The sequence below is a fragment of the Phocoena sinus genome, chromosome 5, assembly GCF_008692025.1.
Source record: "Phocoena sinus isolate mPhoSin1 chromosome 5, mPhoSin1.pri, whole genome shotgun sequence".
Classification (NCBI taxonomy): domain Eukaryota; kingdom Metazoa; phylum Chordata; class Mammalia; order Artiodactyla; family Phocoenidae; genus Phocoena; species Phocoena sinus.
Genome location: NC_045767.1, coordinates 3,457,414 through 3,480,633, shown reverse-complemented (window position 1 = coordinate 3,480,633; position 23,220 = coordinate 3,457,414). Strand labels below are relative to the sequence as shown.

The window sequence follows — 23,220 nt, the reverse complement described above, 5'->3', positions numbered from 1 at the left end:
TCTGATTTCAAAAGAGCCATGTTCAAATGACCTACCATACTTGCGTTTTATCAAGGTCTCTGGCATTGCCACGTTGCTTGGCAAGTTTAAATTTATGAATGCCGTTAACTGCTTTATAACTTGTGTCATCACGAGCTAGTGTTCTTTCTTTTTACCACAAATTCTACTAATTCATCTTAACCTTAACTTCTACCTTATCTGACATTAATACTGCCACTCATGCTTCCCTTCTACTTGTGATTTTGGTATCTCTTTCCCATCCTTTGACTTCTAATCCATTAAAAAATAATTTGTGTTCATCTCATGATGATACATGCTTTTCTTCTTTTATTTAAAAAAAAATCTAACCTGACAGTTTTTGTCATTTAGTAGGAAAATTCAGTCTGTTCTTATTTAGCATCAGGGTTTTTCAAAATGGGACTCCTTCCAAGGGGCTACCGTGTGGATCTGTCGGTGACCAGCGGTCAGTCTCTTAATAGCAGACCGGGTGGCACCTGTTGGAACCAATGCTGTCTCATCCACAGGAAAGCCTTTAGTAGGTGGCTGTTTCCCTATTTATTCTACAGAGAGGTGTGACTATCTACCATGCGTCAGGCTCTGTGGCGGGCTAGTTATCAGGACATTTTAACAAGCTTTGGGACATATGGTGCTGGCCCCTTGTGACAAATCCCTTCCAGAACAAGAACCAGGCACATCTCTGCCTCCCCTGATTTACTGACTTCCTTCCTTCCATTTGACAATAAGAGAACTACACAACCGGTCACGCTCAGGAAGCTCACAGCTAAGCGTCGGTGGTTTTTCCCATACAGTGTTCTGTGTGTCTCTGATGTAATGTTCTCCTACTGCTTTCTTTTCCTCTCCTTTGGGATTTGGTGTTACTGGGTTTTTGGTCACTCTGCATCTGGGCTTTTACTTTAGGTCACCTGGAATCCTTTCAGAAACAACTTCATCTGACATGGCTGAGCTGTAAAAGACTGGTCCTCAAATCACCTGGCTTCTCAGCTGAGAAGCAGGCGTACGATTACATTAGAGTCTTAGAAAGAGTGAAGAAAAAAAAATAGGAAAGAACATGAGTAGGGAAAAAAGAATCCTCCGAAAAAGTCAGCAATAACTTTCATCCATCTCCTGGATGTTGTAATGTGGAACGCTAAAAACCCTCATGTGGTGATGAACTCCATCTTTATCGACTCCCCAAGATGTGCAGAAGGCCTCACTCACAGGCTTTCTAACACTCTGCTCCCCACCCTGAGGCCAGCAGGGGAAACATTCCCAGAGGGTTCAGCTCTCGACTCTGGAAAGCTTAGAGTCTGCTCTCAGCTCTAGGAGAGGCCTGAAGATGGTGTCCCCGCCAGAGTGTCTGGATAGGCTGCTCCCAGACACCTTGGGGGTGGAGCCTCCGGAGGCCACGCCTTCCTCACAGGTGCTGGGAGCCATCGACCCACGTCCTTCCAGCCTGGCAACCAAGAAGGGACTCTCCCTAGAGGATGCATAACCCCGCCCCCAATGACGCAAGCCTGGAAGTGCTGACGTTCAGGCTCTTGTCTCCCACATTTTGATAGAAACCCCAGGACTTGGCTTGGGGGGTGGAACGCCTCGGCATGGACATGGCCCAGTCCGTGACCTCGGCACTCACGGCCCCGGAGTCAGAGCACAGCCGTGCCGGGTGAACAGAGAACGTTCTGACTGGTGCTACTGCCCTCCGGACCCTCATGCTGAGCCCAAGGATCTACGTTCCCCGGCGCTGTGGACTCCTGCTTTCTCATGTCCCCTGCATCCTTCCTTACAAGGGAATTCAGAGAAGCACGCTACGTGCCATTCCAGCTCGGCCCATTCTGAATAAACGGCGGGGGGGCGGGGGGACTGGTTAGTGGGATGGGCGGGGTTCCCTCGAGCAAACCATGCAGAAGCACCTGGGCCCCGGACACACACAGCAGCAGGGCCCACAGAGCTCGAGAATGACAGAAAGGCCCGAGGACACCCGCAGCTTCCGTGGTGGCGTCCCTGTTCTTGGATGTGCCCCATGGCCTCGACCCTGGATTTGAGGTCTGCCTGAGGGGTCGCTGTCCCCTGCGTTACACACTTGTTGCTGGGACTGCCCCAGGGCAACACACGGGGACTGAGGTCTGAGTGGCTTCTCTTGGGGGGTGAATGGCCTCGGTTTGTGGACAAACTTTCTCTGACCGGGAAAAGGCTGCCTCAATGGTAGCACGTCTCCTGGGGCTGTGTGTGTGTGTGTGTGTGTGTGTGTGTATGTGTGTGTGGTGTGTGTGTGGTGTGTGTGTATGTGTGTGTGTGGTGTGTGTGTGTGGTGTGTGTGGTGTGTGTGTATGTGTATGTGTGGTGTGTATGTGTGTGTGTGTGGTGTGTGTGTGTGTGTGTGTGTGTGTCGGGGGGTTGGCGGGGGGTCTGGTGTCATCACGCCTGCTCCACCTGAGGGGTCCTCACTGGAGACCTAGCAAAGCTGTGGGGAGAGGGACAAACACGAGGGCCCAGCTGCGGGGGACAAGTCAGGCACCACGCTGTCTGGGCTCACGTTGTCATGTCCCCGGATTCAGACAGCTGGGAAGGGGGCAGTCAAAGCAGCCTTCGGCTGGGAGTGGGCAGAGAAAGCTGGCCCCTCGGTGTGGCCCCCGTAACGGTCACAGTGCTAAGGGCATCATCAGTGGTAACCATAGTGATGGTACTAACACTGGGGGCTGGGGAGGAAGGGCGCTCCAGGGAAGGAAGTGGATTCTGGGCCCACATGGCTCACGAAACCCCTCCATCCTTTAAGATCCTTATTAGGCTCTAGGTCACAGGAGAAGGACGGTCAGGAGGGCCTTAAAGAGGGTCTGATTCCTCTGGGTGGCCCCGCTGCCCCTGCCCCCCGACACTGAGGTCTCCCTGGGGGCTGGGGGCTGGGAGCAGAGGGGAAGAGGGGTGTTGCCGGGTGGTGGTCTGGCCCTGGGTAGAGCAGCAGGCAGACGTGGGTGGGTGAGCAGGGTCCCCAGGGCCCGTCCTCCTGGCCGTGTGGTCACCAAGCTGTGGGAGCCACCCTAGCTCACGGTGGCCGTTAGTACGCATGTGCTGGGGAGGGCGTGCGGGGCCGAGTACCTACCCGGTGGTCCAAGCCATTCTTGCCATGTCCTGGGACAGGGTCAGACTTGGAATAGGGGAACCCTGAAACAGACACAGCACAGCTGTCACGCATGCAGCCAGGTCGGCGGGGCTGCGCAGGTGACATGGGATGGCCCTGAAAATCCCACCTGCCTCATTCGAGACCTCTATCCCCAGGGCACTGACTGAGGATGAAGCCAGGAAGTGGGGGACGTCCCGGAGCCCGCCCATGACACCAGGAACGTCACGGAGCCCGACCCGGCCTGGCAGGCACCTGCATTCTCTGGAAGCCTCTATCACCGGGCCAAGCTCCTCACCTGGCTGACCAGGAGAGCGGGGGGCAGAGGGAGGAAGGGGCCCCCATGCAGGGTAGGGCTGTGCTAACCTGTACCAGAGGCGGCCAGCGGAGGCCCAGCACCACCAGAGGCGGCCTGCAGACTACTTTATCAAAACCCTTGAGCTGTCTGCAGTTGGGGGATTTCACATTAAAATCCTAATTTCTAGCTTCTCAAAGGGCCAGTCTGAGACACTGGGCCCTGGATTCCCTGTGGGAACCCCACACCTGGTCTCCCTCCATTGACCACATCCCTGGCTGCTCTGGGGAGCCCAGGACTTTGAGACCTCCCAGTGAACCGCTTCAATGCCACGTCTGGAGAGAGCAGAGCGGAAACTCCTGGCTCAGAAGTCTGTGTGGGATGTGCCCCAGAAGGGAGGCCAAGGGGCACAGCCTGGGCCCCCTGGAGGGGCAGGGGACCTCCACCACCCTCAGAAGCACCCTTAGGAGGCCTTTCCCGGCTGCCTGAACTGTCTTTCCGTAGCCTGTGGGCCCGTACAAAGCAGGGGCCATGTCTGCTGCATCTGGGGGTCCCTGTGCCCCACAGCTCAGGCAATAGCACTGGCTCCTGGGAGCCACCAGGCTGCCCGCGAGGGCTCAGAGCTGTCGGCGGGTCCCACCCCTCTGTGTTCACGAGGCTGTAAACCGGAGGACTGAGCCTCCAAAGGTGAGACGGGCGCCGTGCACAGAACTGCCTGTCCGTCCACCCACCCGCCCACTCCAGGGAGGCCCGCTTCTGAGCACAGAATGCTGGTCGATCCAGGCGCCTGTCTTGTGGGGTGGAGGGTCAGAGAAGACGTTCTGTACAGGTCACACCCGTAGGAAAGGCCTCAGCTGGGGACCTGCCTCGGGGACTTGTTTGTCCCAGGGTAGTCTGTGGGAAGGTTCCAGATGTGTCAGGAAGGGCCTTTCACGACATCAAGGGCAGGGTTCTCAAACTGGTTTTAGCCAAGGAGCCCTCTTGTCACAGGAAATCGATGTGAAAACTCCAATACATGAAACAGAGGAGAGCGGAGCTGGAGGGAGAGTAGCGGGGCCAGACGCTCGGGCCAGGCCTGCCGGGCATCCCTCGCCCCTCCTGGTTGCCCTGGGCTCCGCCAGGTAAGTGACCTAGCCAGCTCCTCCCATTTCACAGAAGGGGAACTGAGGCCCGGGGACACAGAGGGACCTGCCCAAGGTCACCCAGCCCTGGAACACAAGACAAGGGCCTCCTGACTTACAGTCCTGAGGTCCCTCCAGGACACACCTGCTTCCCAATTTACACCCAGAGCCAGGCACACTTGGGCATGTGAGGCTGTCGGGCTGAGGATCTAAGTGACCCTCAGCTGAGACCCAGGAGCTCCTGATCAGTCGGGGATGCCAGCGTAGTCTTCTCAAAGTGGCGTCTCCAATAATAAGCTCACCAGCCACGCCTGGGAGCTTGCTACAAAGGCAAATTCTCGGGACCCACCCCAGACCTACAGACTCAGAATTCTGGGGCTGGGGTCCAGCGGTCTGTGTTTTTCAAGCCCTCCAGGGCATTTTGATACACACTAAGGCTTGGAAACCCTTAGGGCCCCGAGAACAACTATGCCCTCACCTCCAGCCTTACCTGCTCTAAACCAGCGGTTCTCTACCCGGATGCACTGCAATCACCTAGCCAGCTTCTAAAATCCCCAGTGCTCAGGCTGCCGGCCTCTGGTCTCACAGTAGGTGTAGAGACCTTACTTCCACTCAGGCCACTTCATCTTCCTCACTCATCAACTATGACTGTCTTCGCTCTTTCTTCTACCTGCCTTGAGTTTCCAAATCGGATGATGTAACAATTTTTGCTTCGATCATCAATGATTTAAGAAACTCATCACAAGAAGGACAGTCTGTTATACTGACCCCTATTTTAACCTGTTTTGATGTTCTTCCTTTCTGAATTTCCGAGCTCTCTTATCACTTCCTTTCTGTTTGGAGAACTGCTTTGAGCCAAGTACGTCTGCGAGTGAAAACTTGTCTTAGTTTTCCTTTGTCTGAGAATGCCTCCATTTTCCATTCATTCCTGAAGGATATTTCCATCCGAGATAGAATTCACATCCACAGCAAATGTCTTTCTGCACGTTAAATACGTGCCATCTTCCTCTGGCCTCCACGGTTTCTGGGGAGAAGTTGGCTGTCATTTGCGTTGGTGTCCCCGGTAGGGAGTATAATATGTCTTTTCTCTCAGGCTGTTTTCAGTATTATTTTTTTCTGTCTTTAGTTTTTGTAAGTTTAATTATGGTGTGTTTTGGTGTGGATTACTTTGAACTTATTCTACTTGGGGTTCACTCAGTTTCTTGAGCGTGTGAAGTTTATGGCTTTTGCCAAATTTGTTAAGTTTTCAGGCGTTATTTCTTTGAATATTTTTCAGACCCATTCTCTTCTTTCTGGGACTCCAGTGATACAAGTGTTGTCTGACAGGTCTCTGAGGCTCTGTCCATTCTTTTCTGCTATTTTCTCTCTGCTGTTTAAGTTGGATAATTTCTGTAGTTCTATCTTCAAGTTCACCGATTCTCTCCTCTGACAAATCCCACTATTCTGTTATTGAACCCATCCAGTGAATTTTTGAATCTTGGTTATTTTATTTTTCTTTCCCATAATTTCCATTGGATTCTTTTTATTATAACTTGTATTTCTTCTGTGAGATTTTCTTTTTTCCTTTTTCATTTGTTTCAAGAGTATTTGCAATTGTTTGTTGAAGCAGTTTTGCGATGACTGCCTTAAAAATCCTTCTCAGGATAATTCCAATATCTGATCCTTTTCCGTGTTAGGATGTGTTGATTGCCTTTTCACATTCAAATAGTTACCTTCACGGTTCTTGGTGTGATGAGTGATTTTCCACTGCATCCTGGACATTCGGATGTTATGTTGGGAGACCTGGATCCTAGCTAAGTTTTCCATGTCAGCAGGCTGTCCCTGTGCTTAGGTTTAACATGTGGGGCATGGCTTATTATGGGCTGTGAGTCCGAAGTCAGTTTAGTTAAAGTGCTCTTCTGGTCTGCTCCGTCCACCTGGTGTTTCTGGTAGCAACCTGGGGTGAAAGGTGCTTCCCTGGTTGCCCCGTACCCCGAGGTGGGGGTGGGAGACACCAGCCATGGATGGAGAGTGTTTCCCTGGGCCTATTCTCTAGGCTGCTGGGTGCCAGTGGGCCTTCTGCTGGGTACCAGGGAGGGCAGTCATCTACTTGGTCACCTTGTCCACTGCATGGGAGGTGAGAGACACTGGTCCCGCATATTTCCTCAAGTCCTCAGTTCTCTGACCAGTCCACCTTCCTCTCTCTACCCTCCAGAGTTCTGTGATTGTCTACTGCCCTACTGTTCTTGGGCCTTTCAGTTGTACTGAGTGGGAAAGAGCAGGGAGAGATCACATCCCTGGGATGCTATCAAGACCCATTAGAATTGGCCTCTCTTGGGATGGGACCAGCCATCAGTAGATTTCTGAGGTCCCAGGATCCCATGTGCAGCCGAGATTGAGAACCACCCGTTTAAAAGGTCCCTTCACGTACTCAGAGATTTTCTTGACCGTCACAAGCCAAGGCATTACACATGAGCCCATTTTACATTTCAGGAAGCTGAGGCCTAGTGAAATTAAGTGACCTGTATAATATCAAATTGTTACTCACGAAGAGGATGAGACAATCTCCCAGGACCCTAGCTTCGGGAACCAGTAACCCTGGTTACTGCTCCAGCCTTGGTGAGGGTTTGCAGGCGTGGGAGTCTTCTAGGGACCTGCCTGGCCTGTGGCATTGGCTGGCCTTAAGAGTGTGTGCTGTGTGTATATTAGAGAGAGAAGGCACACAGGGAGAAGGCAGGTGTGCCAGACCTGGACAGGTGGCAGCTGGGTACTCGTGACCCCGAGTTGTATCAGGCCCTGTAACCACTGGACACCTGCCCACGCCCCATGTCCAAGCTCAGCCTAACTAGTCTCCCCGTCACCTCCTTCCAGAAGCCCACCCATGGCAACCTTGCCCTCAGCATTCTGCTGGGATTGATCTTGGGTCTCCTTGCGTCTGTCCATCTTCTGGGCTGGCTTGTCAGAGGTTAGAGGAACCACTGGACGGATGGGCAAGGAGAGGCCCCTTGCAGGTGGATGACTATTCCAGGTGCAGCTACAGGCACACGGCTCATCAGAGCATCCAGGATGCTTTGTGGACAACGGTCAGGAAGCCATTTCTCTGGGCAGATCTTTGTCAGTTTCACCGGGATGGTGAACGGTTTTCAGTTCACTGATGTGCGAATATGTAAGCTTGCAGCTGCGTGGCCCTGTGCAGGTTCGGGTCCCCTCTCTGAGCCTCGGCAACCCCGTCTGAGGAAGGAGGGGCTGGGACCCCCTTCAGCCCCTAGGAACATGAACAGGAGGCCCCTTGGGCCGTCTGAGCTTCAGACTTCAGAAGCAAGCGAGAGGGGTCCACTCACCATGGCTGGCTTGTGGATCTGACCAGCTCTATGTGACACCCCGGGGCTCAGCCCATAGGATGCCCACGTTTGAGCCCCGAAACCCGGGTGCCGCCTGCCAGGAGGACTGGAACATCCCCACTTTTACAGATGAGGCAATTCCAAACTCAGAGAAGTTTGCTCTCGTACCCAAGGTCACATAGCAAGTGAGAGGCTAGGATTCAACCCAGCGGGATCGCACCCGCATCTAGCCATCTCTGCTGACCCCTCACGTGATCTCATGCACTCTGTCGCCCCCCCCCAGCCCCCACCACACTGGGGCCCACGAAGGAGGGAAGACCTGGGCACCCACCACCCCGTGGGCACTCACTGGGGGGCTGCTGTGGGCACAGGGGGAGGCACGGGGGGCCCATCTGGACCCTGCTCCCCAGGAGCTAACAGTCCTCAGGGGAGAAAAGGACACACAGGGTCATAGATAAGGTGCTCCCGGCGGGGGTCGGGGGAAGGGAAACAAAGCTCCCAGGTGGGTGGGAACATCTCAAGACCTGGGCAGAGTTGTGTGTAGGGGGACAGAGGAGGCCCTGAGAGCTGTGACTTGGGACGTGGGCTCCTTCCCCCGGACACCTGAGGGTCTCAGGCACTGCCTGCGCCTCTCTCCACAAATCTGAGGCCACACCCTGTCCAGTTCCCCAGCTGGGGGCAAGCCTGCCCATCACGGGGGGCACAGGGACCTTTGCTAAAAGCGAAGAGTCCCAGCCAGCCCCCAGGGAACGGCAGAGGGCTCTGTCCTGGTGCCCCCCTCTCGCACCTGGAGGTGGCTTCTCCTGGGCCGAGGTCCCCTCCCTGACGTCTGGAACCCTCACTGCTCTTGCTGGGGCCGAACGTGAGCAGGGGGCAGAGGGTACTCTGTCCCTCCAGCTGGAGGCCAGGCAGGCCATGCCCTCCTCAGCGGGCTCTGCCCCAGGGGAGTCCCAGCCACCTGCTGGATGCCAGGTGCCGGACGCAAGCCCTCCAGCTCCCTCGGGCCTCTCCCTCCCAGCCTTCCCCCGCCCCCTCTGCTGGCCCAGGCTCTCTCATCCCTGGGCCTCAACATGAAGAACCCACCTTGTTCCTGCCCAGCTGCGAACAGAGGTACCTCCACCCACCTGCGCCAGGACGCCCCGGTCATTCCTGATTCCGCGCCCCCCGCCCCACCCCTCCTCGACTGCTTGCACCAGTCCTGCTGTTTAGACTGTTCAGGGGGGCCTCCCCATGGCTTATCTGGACACCCCAGTCCCTTGAGCCCCAGCCCAGCAGCCTCCAGTCTATCCTCTGCAAAGTTGTCCGTCCGTGTCTGAACACATAAAACACATCACCTCATCTCCTGCTCACGGCCCTGGCGCACCGACCCCGGGCCCCAGCAGACAGAGAGGAAAATTCCCAGCATCACGCACAGACCAGCTGTTTCTGGCTGCCCTCTCCCGCCTCCCCACTGGCTTCCTGTTTCCCAAACTGCTGCTCAGAACACCCCAGGACACCCCCAAAAGACTACCTCCCCCAGAACCCTCCCCCAGCCTGGATGACGGCAATTCCCCTCCTGCCCCGACAGTCCAGCTGAAACCTCAGTCAGAGGCGGCCACGGCTCTGCTGAGAACCCCTAGGTGCGTCCTCCACTCCGAGGCCAGGCCAAGCCCTCCCAAGGCCCATAAAGCCCTCTGTGACCCTGCGCATCCCAGGCTCCAGCCCTTCCGCAGAGCCCAGCAGCCAGGCTTCACCTCTGTCAGGAGGGCTCACTCCCACACCTACCCCTTCAAGCCTGCAGCCCTCGAGCCTGCTCACTTAGCATCTCCCTTCCCCGAGCCATCGGCAGCACCTGGCCCCCCGACCTGCACGCGCCATAGGCCTTACTTTCTAACGTGCTTTCTGTCTGTGTCCCCGCCTCCTCTGGACCGTCAGCTCCTGGGTCTGGGGTGCTGTCTGTTTGGCCTCTGCTCTGGCCCCAGGACCTGTTCAGTGGTCACACCCTGTCTCTGGGCCTTCTCTTGCTTGTCCAAAAATGAGGGCCAGGACTGAGGTCCCGTCAGTGTGGTGCTTATGGATCCTGCCCCTGGGGTCCTCAGGTCCCAATGCCCAGACTGAGGACGGCCAACCCCCCAAAAATTCTCATGGAGTTGGCAGACAACGAATCAGGTCTCTCTCTTTCAGCCGTGGACTAAGAAATGTGAGAATGACTTTTTCTTGCCTGGAAACTCCAGAGGACTTAACAGGGGGTGAGGAAAGCCACTTCTGGCCAGGCCTCAAACCCGCTTTCCTCCTGCAAGCAGGGAAGGAAAAGTGGAACAGAGGTGCTGTCTCCCGAGCTTCACACTGGTGGGCACTGGGGGTGGGTGACCCAGGAAGCAATCTCGGATCCCAGTCCCAGACCAGGCCTGGACTGGGTGGGCAGCAGGCGAAGACAAGGGGACGGGACTCCATGGGGACAGACACACAGAGGGTGACGTAAAACCGCAAAACCACAGGCAGGGTGGGCGTGCAGTGGTCCCCACGGGACCAACCATCTGCACTGCCTTGGTCTCTAATGCGGAGCTTTCCTCAGCCCGACCTCCAAGCCCACCCTAATTCCCCTCACGTGCTGGGATCTGAGGGAGGGCCTTATTCCCTTTGGCAGGGTGGGGTCCTTTCCACGGGTCACTGAGCCCTCAGGGAAGGGTCTCCAGCTGGCCTGGGGCTTTGTCTTACTTCAACACACCTGTGACCACCTGGAGGGGATGTGGGGAACCTCAGAAGGGAGGACAGGACGTGAAGGGTTAGGAAGGTGGGACCCATAGCAGCAGCAGGCCGGTCCACAGGGTCTAGACCAGGGGAGGGGGGCCCACACCACCTCGTGTTCTGCTGGGGCAGTGAATCTCATCCTGTAAGACTCAAGACCCTCTTCTTGCAACAGAAAATCAATACCATCCCTTTCCTGTGCAGAAATCAGATTCGTCAATAATATAACCTCCTACATGCATAGTCCAGATAATGCCCTAAGTGTAGCATAAAGGAAAATGAGCTGTCTGCCATACAATGTGGATTTCAATGACACCTCCTTCGGAGGGGCTGTCAGTGCTGGCTGAGAACCACTGCCATAGCGGAGAGGGATGTCACACTGGTTTGTCAGTTGTCTGCTTCCCTGGGGAACAGGCACTGGGCCATATTCGCCGCCTCCTCTCCGCTGCCTAGCCCTGTGTCCAGCACATAGTAGGTGCTCAGTTAATGTCTGGTGAAGGGGTTGGTGAATGACTGAATGGTGAATTCAGTCTCAGGTGAGATGTGCTGATGGTGTCATGAGTGGGATGAGGTTGTGCGTGGCCCCGGAGAGCCCACGGAGGACCCCAGGCAGGCAGCGGCAGGGTGCGTGCGCGCTTGCTCTCAACGGCGTCTTTGCCTGTCCCAGCTCCCTGCACGCGTCTCTGGGTCAGGGGCTGCTCTTCTCGGTCTCCCCCTCGGTGCCCTACACAGCGTCTGGCACACAGTGGGCGCTCAATAAATACCCGTTGAATTCAATGCATCTCAATTCAACGAACATTTATTGAGCGCCCACTGTGTTGAGTGTCACAATCCCACCCTCCTCGGGTGCGCTACAGATGGATGTCCCAGGGATGCAGGCAGGCGTGCCTTGCCACATGCAAACACTTGGTTCATTAACGGTTGTTTGCAAACGAAACTGGTGTCGACGGACTCACGGTTGGGGGCTACATGGTGAGATTGGAAGGAACCCGAGAAAAGAAGGCGGATACCCCTCTCTTCTCAGTTTAAGAGTGTGCCCATCCCGTCCAAATGTCTCAAGAGGCCGGCAGATAGCAAGCCACGCCTGACCTAGGCACGACAGCAGCCTGTGTCCTCGCTGCTACTTCCACGCACACTGGGAAACAAGGCGATGCCACCAGGACAGAAATAAAGGCACAGTTGCAATTGTTAGACACAGTGGGTTTCCCGTTCGGAGGAACTGACGTCAGAACATGTGTAGAAAGCGAAGGGATGACAGAACCATTGTCATGGTCATCGTGAGCCTGCATCCCTGGAGGAGGAGGACACACACACACACACACACACACACACACACACACACACACACATACATAGGTTGTTTGTACTTCGGAGGGTTCGCCCCAGTTAGAGCACGAATTCTAGCATAGGCTTTCCAATTCCTGCCGGCCGGGCGCACCTGGATGGGAGGCGGTCCATTCCCATCCGCGGCTACACCTGCAGCTTGTGATCGGAACACAGCAGCAAGGAACGGGGCTGACAAACAGACCTTGAAGGCGTGTGACTGGCCAAAACACTCGCGCGGGGTCTCACAGGGCCTACCGCCTGGGGGACGCCTGGGACGACCGCAGGGCGCCTCGTCCGGCACGTGCAGACGAGGAAGCAGTGCACAGAGGTGAGGAAACACGAACGGGTCAGCGCAGCACGGGGAGGTCCCCACGGGGCGGCCCGTCTCCTGCCCAGGCTTCTCCCCAGATGGTGTCCCCACCGCCCTAAGCCCCAAGCCACAGGCAGACCAGAAGGTAAGCGGGACTCCCAGGGGACAGCAGCTGCCCCCCCGAGGAGAGATAGCGCGGGGAGCTGCAGATGTAGGCCCACCCACCTCCCAGCAAGGGAAGGACTGAAGCTAGAAAAGACCACCCTGAGGACCCAAGACAGTCCTTTCCTGGGTGCTCTCGAGTCCCGGGGCTAACGCTTTGGTGCCCTCAAGGCATGGGGGCTACTGGAGGCTGCTGGCCGGCTGGCGAAACAGGAGCAATCCACCTTCCAAACTCAATTGCATTAGGAAAAGCAAAGTTCAAAACAGACAAGGCCATGGTCAAGGCCAGTGTCCAGGGGCCACATGCAAGTCCTGCATTACCCCTCACCCCTCACTCTGCCGCTGGTGGGATGGGCAGCCTGCCTCGGCCCTTCCAGATCCTAAGCAGGAGAAGCACGCCTCCGTTTGGACGAGACCCTCTGGGGGACTCTCCGGTGTGACCTTCCAACGGGGATGTCAGCCCTGTGCTCCGGCTCTGGATCCTATTCAGAGAGCAGAGGCCCAGGCGGACGGGGCCCGGGGCACACAGACATCTGCTTACAGAGATCACACACAAAACGACACACGCTTTCCCTGTTTAGACATCTTCTTTACCAAGTGATCACCTCCACGCTTCTCACCCTCTTCCCACGTCGGAACACACGCACTTTCATTTGCGAGACGGTTTACAGTCACGAGAACGGTGGTGATGACGATGAGCATCTACTACGGGCCCGGCCAAGTGCTGGCTGCACACGTGGCACCTCCTCCGGGTCTCTAACGACCCCGCCGGGCACACAGGTGAAAATGGGGCCCAGCGAGTGGTGAGCCAACATTTGAACTCAGGTCTGTCTTACGGCAAAGCCAGTGTCTTTCCTTGGCTTTCTCACGTCCACAACCATCCCCTCCTGGCCTCTGCTTCCAAGCTAAGCCTCCAGCTTGTCCACAGAAACCCACCCACAGCTGCTGAGACCCAAAGACTCTGCCCACCATCCACCGCGGGCATCAGAAGGCAGCTTGCTTTCGTTTCCGCCTATAATTTACAGCCTCTGGACGTGAAGAATGTTATATGGGGAGTTTGGCCCGGCATCTGAAGGTCACGCCTACTGCAGCTTCACGACCCCCCGGATCAGGCAGACGGGGCCTTCGTCTCCTGCACTCCCTGAGGAGTCCCGGCCCCTCGCCCAAGATGAGCACAGGAGACACGATAATGCCGTTCTCGGCTCCGAGTCTGGACTCGCCCCCCTGGACCATGCTCCCGTCCGCTCCGGAGGGAGCCGGGCCCTCAACTTCCAGCCTGGCAGCCTGCAAAAGCCCTTTTCCCAAAGGAGCCCAGGAGCCTGAGTTGGCCTTCTGCCCTCTTGCCGGCTCTGGAGAGTTCCGGGAGACGCTGGCGTGGCCCTTGGGCAGCAGGCTGGCTGAATCAGGGTGTCACCAAGGGAAGCCGACACACGGCTACTGGTCTGCTTCCTAGCGGGCTTGCCATTCTGTCTGTGGGTTTGCTCTCGTAGTTTTTAATGAGCAAGGCTTAGTTCTGGGGGGGATTGGCTCGAGGTTGTGGGCCCCTTTTCTGTAAGGACTTTCATGCCACACTGACAGCTCCTTGCTCAAAAGAACCACTCACGTGAGTAAATGTTGTCCCCTGGCATCGTCTGGAGAGGGCCTCTATCAGCCCCGCTACTGTGGGCCAAAGACTGGCTGTCTAGGTCTGGAGAGTTGGTCCTAGTGTCTCCGTCCCCCTTGAGGAGCAGCCAGTTGGTCTTCTGCTGAGAAAAGAAAACAGAAGTGAATTTTGGGGTCACCTGCAGTGGCATCGCCCCACTTTACAGAGGAGGAAACGGAGGCTCAGGAAGGTCAGGGCCCACATGGCTTCACAGGGGGACAGTAGGGTAAGCCAGCCTTGGGCTCTTTCCACACACACCTACCTTCGTTAAAAGACAAGCAAAGGGGGTCTTACCTCTTGAGCCAGGGTGGGCGGGCAAACTCAGCCCATGGGCCAAACCCTAAAATATGCATTTTGATTTGTTTTCCTTTCTTATCAGACATCTCCTTGGTTCTAGAACCATGACCAAGTTACACGGCATAGAATGAGGACTTTGGTAGTAGACGTGCTGGTCCTAACTGTGAGGGAGCTGGCGGCACCACCTCTTAGATTTGGTCCCCGTTCCGAGTGGCCCTGCCTAATCCCTAAGGAGCACAACCTAAGGGGAGGAGCCTGAGGCTTGAAGCTGGAGTAGTCCCCACAGAACCAGGTCTGCCCCTGCATTACCTTCCTGTTATCCGCGTCGAAACTTCCGTCCTCCCCATCTGATCGCCGCCCGGCTGGAAGGGAAAAATCAATGTCAGGGCAGCGCACCACAGATTCTGGGTTTCCATGTGTCAGTTCCCACTTCACAGTCATGCTCAAAGATGGAAAATAATCAAAGAAAAGTCGCCAGCACTCGTACTTTTAAGGGCTGAGGAACCAGACCAGCTGGCGAAGGTCCCCGCAGGAATGTGGCCTGGGGAGTGCCTGGGGCCTCGCACAGGATGTGCTAAATCAAGAGCAGATGTGCGAAGTGATGCCTCATTTACATTCCAGCCAACCACCCTGCGGCCACTTGGCATTTCGAAGAACAAACTTTCTATCTTCCAAGTTCAAAGGAACAGAAGGGCCCGGCGATCCAGCCCCTACTGGGTCAGACTCAGCTGGGTGCGTCACGGACATTACTGCTCATCCCCACCTGACCCATTTCACAGATCAGGGGACAGAGGCTCAGAGACAGGACGCGCCTTTCTCAAGATCACGGATCAGCGGGTGGCAGAGGCTGGCATGTGAACCCAGGCGTCTGACTCTAAGCCCTTCCTCTGTCTGCCCCACCTCACTGCTCGCAAAACAAAAAGGTGAGTGAGCTATGCCACTGGGAGAATTCCACGCAGAGCAGTAAAGAGGGTACAACGTACAACCAGAGGTGTGCTCGATAGAACAGAGCAAGCAAACGTCTGTTGTCCAGCAGACTACCTAGAGCTGAGTCAAGAGGTGTCTGTATTCTCCATTTGCCTGTTTTGGGATGGGGGGTTGTCACCCAGCCGGGCTGACATTATCTCCAACCAAGCATGATGAGATAAATCACACGAGGGCAGGTTGACAGTTCTCCGCATCCAGTTCGGTAAAGACCCATCCTGTGCCTCCCAAGCTAAATCACTGACCCCCATGCAAGGAACGATGAGAGGAGAGACCCCAGTGTCCTTCGCCACCTGCCACAGAGACCGAGGCCATAGTAAGGACATGCCAAGGGTGGGCTCCTTACCTGCAGCCTGCGGAGGGCTCGGACCTTCTAGCCTTTTGGAGCACCCTGCCTTGTGCACCACCAAGGACAAGACTGACATCAGGCCCGAGAGCTTGGAAATTGGGGATTGGGCTACAGGACCTTGACGAGATAAGGCCACAAGTGAAGATGGTTCTGGATGCACTGACATTTCATTACTCCCGACGGCCACCTGTTTCTCCGTCTCCCAGGAGAGACAGTGGTTTTCAAAGTGAAGATAAAGACCCTGCCGGGTCTACTTGCAGAGGCAAAGTGATGACAAGCCTGCGTGCGGGGCACCGTGCAGGAGGGGCAGGGAGCAGGGGGCTCAGAGGGACGCATGCCCGTCAGTGTGGGCTCTCCCGTTTCCTGGACAACGGCTGTCGCCAGGCAGCGGAGCCTTGAGCGTCTGACCGTGCATCGGCCGGGACTCTTGGCAGCTGCGCTGTCGCCCCAGGGACATCGGGCCGGCGGCTTCTTGGAGCTCTAAGACCACTGCCCTTGTCCAGCCCAGAGAAGGCCTCCAGGGCCAGGTCTGCTGGTAAAAGTAAGCTAGCTGGATGCTTGAACAGCCCACAGAGGCCCCCGAATGGGCCGAACGGACAGCCACACTTGGGGTAATTTGCAGATGCAAACACAATTAAGTGGCTCCCACCAAAGGGCTTTTGGGAATGTGAGATTCCAGGAGTTCAGATCACAGCGGCCCTCCTGGGTCCGAGGACTTTCCGTAGCCTCGGGGAGCACGTTGGGCCAGACAAACTCTGCCTGTAGAGCTACCCCAGGGCTTAAAGAAGGGCCCCACCTCCAAAAAGGGGGATATCCCACCAAGATTTAGCCAGTTTTCTCTGCAAACGCCACCAGCTCCACGAGGTGTGCACACGCTAACCAGACTCAAACCAAGGGCTTTCCAGAGCCCCAGTCTCTGCCAGTCCGCAAAAACACCCAACGGATTCTCTCGAGAAATGGAGCACGGCTAGGAAAACAGAGGAACCCGGAGCTTTGTGTTATTTTCGGGCTGCTTCCTTAACAGCTCTGAGCCTCAGTTTCCTGATCTGTAAAATGGGCAAATGACGCCCCCCGCCTCCAATTTACGAGGATCGCATGAGATAACACGCAGGTGCTGTCACATGATGGGGAGCTCAGCTTACACGTTTGGAATATTAGGAATAAAACGAGAGGCTAACCGGGCCGCTAATTTGTAACATGCCGTTCCAGAGTCTCGGGAAAAGACAGATCAACTCAGGACAAGCAGAGAAGTCGAGTTGCGTGTGTCTTTCCTATCACACAAGGCAGCTCCTTCCGAGCCCTGGAAAGTATTTACCAGTGAGTACCCTTTTGGGAAAGGCTGACGTCTGACCCCCTGCGTCCCTTGGGACCTTTATAGAGAGCGTCCCAATGAGAGGGGGAGGTCTCTAATTTTCTTTCTGGATACAGGGCCATTCCCTTTCCTCCCACTCCCAAACCAAAATGAGACCCGACCCCACTACAAAGGAATCCCAGAGACACATGAGATGTGATTAATTCCCGTCTTAAACCAGGCGGCAAAGAAAGAGCTGAGAGTACAGGCTACATGGGTCGCCTTTACCGTCTGGCGTGGGTGGGCAGCTCTGGGAGGTGGGAGCGAGCCCCCAACCATCTGCAGGTGTGGGAGGTGGTGAGACGCCACCCCCGCTTCTTGGGCCTGCGTCTCCGCACACACTGCCATCTGACGGCTCACGTGCGCTTACCAAGGAAACAAAACGTCTGTCCCTGCAGCTGGACAGTCAGCTTCCTGGGAAATTTGGGGGAGACATTACTTTTTCCTCTTGAATTCACTTTAAACAGTCTAAAAACTGGGCCAGCTTCACTCCATTGAGAGGAAAGTCCCTGCTCTGTGCCAAGCATCACGGGGCCTCATGCAGAGCCCCTCGAAGCCAGAACCCCATTCTTCAGGGCGAGAGAGGCAGAGCTGGCAGGGGAGCGGCTGCGGCTGGAATCCTGTCTGCCTCCCAAAGAGTCCTGGGTTCAACACTGCGATTGATTCAGGACCGTTCGAAAGACACCCAAAATGTCCCCATAGCAGCTGGACCTTTAGCGGGTGGTGGGAGGTCCCCCGCACCCCACCTCCCAGCCCGTCCAACGCCCTCCGCTGGTCCTGAAGCATCTCTGCCCGACGGGATGTGGTTCTTCCTTCCCTTCGTTCTTATTTCCCATTCAGTTCCTTTGCTTCCTTTCTTCCCTTTCTTATTCTTTTTTGAAGCCATTAAATTGTAACCAAGTAGAATTGGAACTAAGGTAATCTAAGAAGACACTATTGGTCTCTAATGATGCAAAATGATATAAAATAAGAGTGGTGGGTTCAGGGGTCAGGCAGACCCGGTACGACTTGGCCATCGACGGGTCACTTTGTGGCCCTGGCCTTAGTCTCCTTGTCTATAATAATACCCGCCTCAGGGCTGTGTTGAGATGAAACCCCAGCACACGCGATGCATCCAGTGGCAGCTATCTGACTGCTGATCCTAAAGCTAACCCTGGTCCTCACCGTCAGGGTTCCACCCCCGCTGAGTCCCCAGGCCTGACCATCCTCACGCTGGAGGCTCATTTCCCAAAAACACCAGTGGGACTAGAGCACCAGAGAGGAGTGTTGCTAATTAAAAAAAAGAACAAAAAACAACAACTTTTGATGAGTTGGAAATAAAAAGTTGAAAAGTAAATACATTAATTAAAAAGCGTAACATTTTAAAACTCACTGAGAATATTATCTTAAGCTAATTAAATGGTCCAGGAACTCGACATCGTCACCCGGAGTCTGTTTCCGGAAAGTCTGGCTGCTAAAAGGATGGGTTCTCCTGAGGTGTGTGCTTCTCTCCCTTGACAGATGAGGGGACGGTCAGTTTGCTGAGACGGGGGTTGGTGGCTGGCTGCACGTGGGCTTTAAACACACACGTGCATGCTCACACACACGCATGCTCACACACATGTATGATATGCACACATGCATGCCCCCCACCCCAATGCACTTCTGCCCGGATATGGTCCAGCTCGATGGGGCAAATCTTGTAAAATTAAGACATCTCAAATCTATTGGAAATCAAATGCATCCCATCACATCCATTATGTCCTTAGTTTATTTTTTTGGCCGTGCCACACGGCATGCGGGATCTTAGTTCTCTAACCAGGGATGGAACCCAAGACCCCTCCCGTGGAAGCGCGGAGTCTTAACCACTGGACCGCCAGGGAAGTCCCACATCCGTTATGACCTGACGGTTGTCTAAGGAAAGCTGGTGGAGAGGACTACACTGCACCAACTTCACTCATGGCCCATTTATAGTCAAGCAGGGACAGACTGCATTCACGTTCATCCCCACGACGTGGCTGAGCGCGTGGCAGAGAGCAGGCGCTCTATAAAGTTTATTTCATAAAATAATCAGTAAACCCACATTCTAGAATGCTAAGAGGGTCTGGGTCATTGTTCAGGGTTCAGTCAAAGAGGAATTCACTTGCCTTTGGATAGAAGAGGTGTTTCTATCCAGATTAAAAAAGAAACACAAAGATTGCCCCTGGTAAGAGTAAACGAGGACTTCCCTGGCAGTCTAGTGGTTAAGACTCCGCGCTTCCACTGCAGGGGGCGCGGGTGCGATCCCTGGTCGGGGAACTGCGAATATCCCGTGTGCCGTGCGGCATGGCCAAAGAAGAGAAACCGAATCTCCACTGCACGATTTGGTTAAGGGCCTCACTGTCAGAAGTCCTTTGTCCTAGATCGGGCTCCGTCAGATGCTTGTGAGCAATTTCCTAATCTGACTTACCGCCTATTCCCCTCCCAGGGGCTGGCCCTCCGACCCTGTGTGTGGACGTGATGTGTTAGCCAGTGGCTGATAAAAGGCCGAGTCAGGCAGTCCTTCCTGTGGACGCGGACAGTACGCACAGCCTCCTGGCTGCAGTATGGGTGCCACGATGGAAAGACACCGCTCTGCGCCTGCTCCTGCCTTCCTGTGCCTCAGTTTCCCCACTGGTAACACAGGGAGCTAGTCTGGACCACCTCTGAGGGCCCTGGAGTCTACGCGTCCCTCCCTCTCCGACCCCTCGGGAAGATCTGTGCTCCCTGCTTCTCCGACTGAGAGGCAACGGTGAAAGGCATCGCCTTGCGGAAACCCAGGAGTTCCCATTCATCTTTTTCTTTCTTGGGAAGAGGAAGAAATACACAAGGCATAGGGCCTATTGCAGTCAAGGAGAAAATTATAAAACACACACGCGCAACTAGAGCACGGATTTGTCAGTAAGTCACAGAAAACACACTTTTATGGATTCCACCCAACAGCGTCCATCCAGTTGTCAACGGGGGACGTGGCTGTTTTCTGGGTGCATCTGGACAAGGACTTTAAGTATGGGGATCCCTCTTCCCATCTCTCTAGCGTCTTAATAACAACCCCCATCACGTGCACCGCATTCGACAGTTTAGAACAGGACTCCACGTTCATTATCCCATCCGGTCTTCACAACCAGCCTGCGAAAAGGGCCGAGTGGAGGGTCGGTCCTGTTTTGCAGATGAGGAAACAGAGGCTCAGGATGGTGAAGCAACAAGCCCCAAATCACCAGAAATTCTGGGACGAAACAGAGGTGAGACCTGGAGCCTTCTACTCCCTGTGCACCTGTCCCCTGCAGGCTCAGGGGGAGCAGAGGTGGCTGGTCACCCCTGAGAGGGAAACTGGGGGGTGAGAGACGCCCTTGGAACCAAGCATCTCCAGCCCCTATTTGCTGATGCAGGAAATCCCTTTAACCAAAGGCTAAGTCATTTATTCTATCATCAGAAATTCTCAAAACACAGGACTCGGGCTTCCCTGGTGGCGCAGTGGTTGAGAGTCCGCCTGCCGATGCAGGGGACGCGGGTTCGTGCCCCGGTTCGGGAGGATCCCACGTGCCGCGGAGCGGCTGGGCCCGTGAGCCGTGGCCGCTGAGCCTGCGCGTCCGGAGCCTGTGCCCCGCAACGGGAGAGGCCGCAGCAGTGAGAGGCCCGCGCACCGCAAAAACAAAAACAAAAACAAAAAGAACACAGGACTTAAATTCTCATGGAGGAATAAACGACTGATTCTGGTTTGTCCTGTTTTACAAAGACCAGGCTGCGTCAGATTGTGGTCCAAGCACCTCCGTCCCTCATCATCTTGGCTAAAGTCAGTCTGGCTGCCTCTCTCAAAGTAGCGTCCCTGAAGCCACACACCGAGACCAGCTCTTGGTTACAAATCCCCAGCCCCAGCCCGGCCCACGTGTGTTAGCCCCGGGTTTAGACACCCAGAGGTGTCCTCAGTAGGACACACCCTTTGCTGTAATTTATGCAGGGGCCTCTCGGGAGCCTACCGGCAAACTTGCACCCAATGTTTAGACTGCGGGGCCTCCGAGGTGCCCTCCCCATCACGTGTCAGAACACAACGACAGGAAGCATTCAGTAGCAAAGGCACTGACAGGCATGCAGGGCAAACACAGCAGCAGAGGAATCCGACTGTATGTACCATGCTGCTTGTAGATGGGGGGTTTCCTATAGATGTTATCTTTGACGCCAGTGTCTGGGAAAGAAGAAAGAAAAAAAAAAAAGGAGAGAACAGCAGGGTGAGCGAGCAAATTGTGATGGTTTCCATCCTGCCGCTTTTGCGTCAGCAGCAATCCGTCACCCAGACTTAGAGTCCCCAGCAGGGATCTGGCTCCCGCCCCGGAGACTGGCACCCAGGCCTCACACGGCACGTCAGCCTCGCTCAGCCCCGATGCCACCCGCCGTGTGAAGGGGGCAGAGGGACAGAGGCGGCTGGAGCGGGCATCCAGCGACGACTGTGACCCGGTCAGCCCCCCTCTCTCCAGCCCGTTCTCAGGCGGGCAGCCACGCCTCCCTGGTGCTTGTGGAGATTCGGGAGAAACTCAAACACGTGCCAGTTTGGGGATGCGCACACCCATCTGTGGACTTTTAAAGCATCTCGGAATTTAGGGGTGAGGGAGACGGGGAGGCTCGGGGAGCACGCCACCCCCGAGAGGCACGGCAGCCCGCTCCCACCCCCCTGCCCCGACAGCTCAGGGGCGGACAGACGGTCTGCCTGGCAAGCGGCCGTGTGTCCTGGGCGCCTACCTGGGACGTGGAAGTGGCGAGGAGCCTGCTGGTAGGTGGAGGGGGGAGGCTTGCTGTCTGAGAGCACGGAGAGGCTGGAGGTGCTCCGGCCACTTTCGCTGCCTCCAGACGGGAAAGCAAAGCCGGCAGACAGAAGGCGGGAAGGGAAAAGCAGAGGAGAGCATTTCAAGCATGAAAGTGAGCCCCTCTCCGCTGCCCGGCGGGGCCGCCCGAACCCGCTGCCCAGGGAGAGGGACCCTCACCGACACCTCCAGGTGGGCCCCACGGCTTGTTAATCCAACCTCGAGGGGCCCCGTTCGCTGGCCCCGTGGTGAGGGAACAGGTACGCCCCGGGCAGAGCCCGTATTGGTTCCCAGTTCCTGCAAAGTCTGGCCTGGCCGTCGGCAGAGCTCCCTCTCCTTGGGGCGGGTACAGCCCACTGTTGCTCTGCCGTGGCTGCCATTGGAGCCCAGAAAGTCACAAATTCACCAAAAGTAAGCATCCCCCCACGCCCACGTCCTGAGTATCCTTGCGTAAAAAGATGCTGATTTCTTGGAGAATTCACAAACTAGCCATTCAGAATCGGGATGAAAGGGCTAGAATTCAGCTACATCTGTCCTGAAGAGCCACTGAGTAAAATCCGATCAGCCACGGGAGAATAAGAGACCACTGGTATTAATCAGCTGCCCTGTTCCCAAATAAAGCAATTTTTTTTGCCCAGTTAAATGGAAAGAGTCCTCTGATTCTGGCCCCGAGTTTTATCCCGTCGGGATTGTCATTTCTGTTCTGCGAACAAGGTTGGATTATCAAGTCACAAATTTAGACAGCCGTGGTCACCCGCCGATCCTACCTGCCCCCCACCACGCCTGCTGAGGGATGGGATGGTACACAGGGGGTGACGGGCGTCGGACACGGCACGAAAGGCATACGGCTCCTTTTAGCGAGACACGCAAAGGCACAGGGCATTTCCTCCCCTTCAGCCCCGGGAAACCCTCGCCGCGTTATGTGACAGCTTGGCAAAGGGAAGCGGACACCCCTGACGTGAAAATACCCCCGGTTGGGAGCCGCAGGACCCCGAGGTGACGTGGTGATGAGGCAGACGGAGCGCTGGGCCCAACCTGGAGGTGGGCTAATGGGGGGAGACGCAGTAGTCGGGCTCGTAGGGGACGCTCTTGCCTGGCGGAGGGGTGCGCCGAGGGCAAAGGGGGGCCCGCGGGGTGGGGCGGGCTCAGCAGACCACAGCCACGGCCTGAACCAGGCTGAGGCCACACGGGGGCTGCTGACTACAGCTTGAGCATCTCCCTGGGGGCGGCACCAACTTCGCCTGTCGGCGTGGATGGAGCTTCAGGTAGATGACTGCCCCCCTCTTCAGGGCATGAACCCTGCTTTTCCCTTAGCTGCCACCTTCCAGCACGGCACAGAGCCTCCTGGAGCCTCGAGCCAGGCCAGACTCCTGCACCCGGGGAGACCACACCCACGGGCACCTAAAGAAAACCTCAGATCCGTTCTGC

The 23,220-nt window shown here is 55.8% G+C and overlaps 1 protein-coding gene across 5 annotated transcripts in view; it reads right to left on the bottom strand.

The window, feature by feature from the left end:
- Positions 1 to 23,220, bottom strand: part of ABLIM2 (actin binding LIM protein family member 2) — a 151,236-nt gene that overhangs the window by 18,961 nt on the left and 109,055 nt on the right. Inside the window, exons 13-17 of one of the 5 annotated variants that reach the window (XM_032633652.1) lie at positions 21,731 to 21,832; positions 21,126 to 21,179; positions 14,625 to 14,677; positions 13,980 to 14,121; positions 3,098 to 3,159 (exon numbers count right to left, since the gene is read on the bottom strand). In XM_032633652.1, coding sequence (XP_032489543.1) covers positions 3,098 to 3,159; positions 13,980 to 14,121; positions 14,625 to 14,677; positions 21,126 to 21,179; positions 21,731 to 21,832 — 413 coding nt within the window. The remainder of the gene's footprint in view (positions 1 to 3,097; positions 3,160 to 13,979; positions 14,122 to 14,624; positions 14,678 to 21,125; positions 21,180 to 21,730; positions 21,833 to 23,220) is intronic. The other 4 variants (XM_032633647.1, XM_032633648.1, XM_032633649.1 and 1 more) reach the window with 4 other exon arrangements.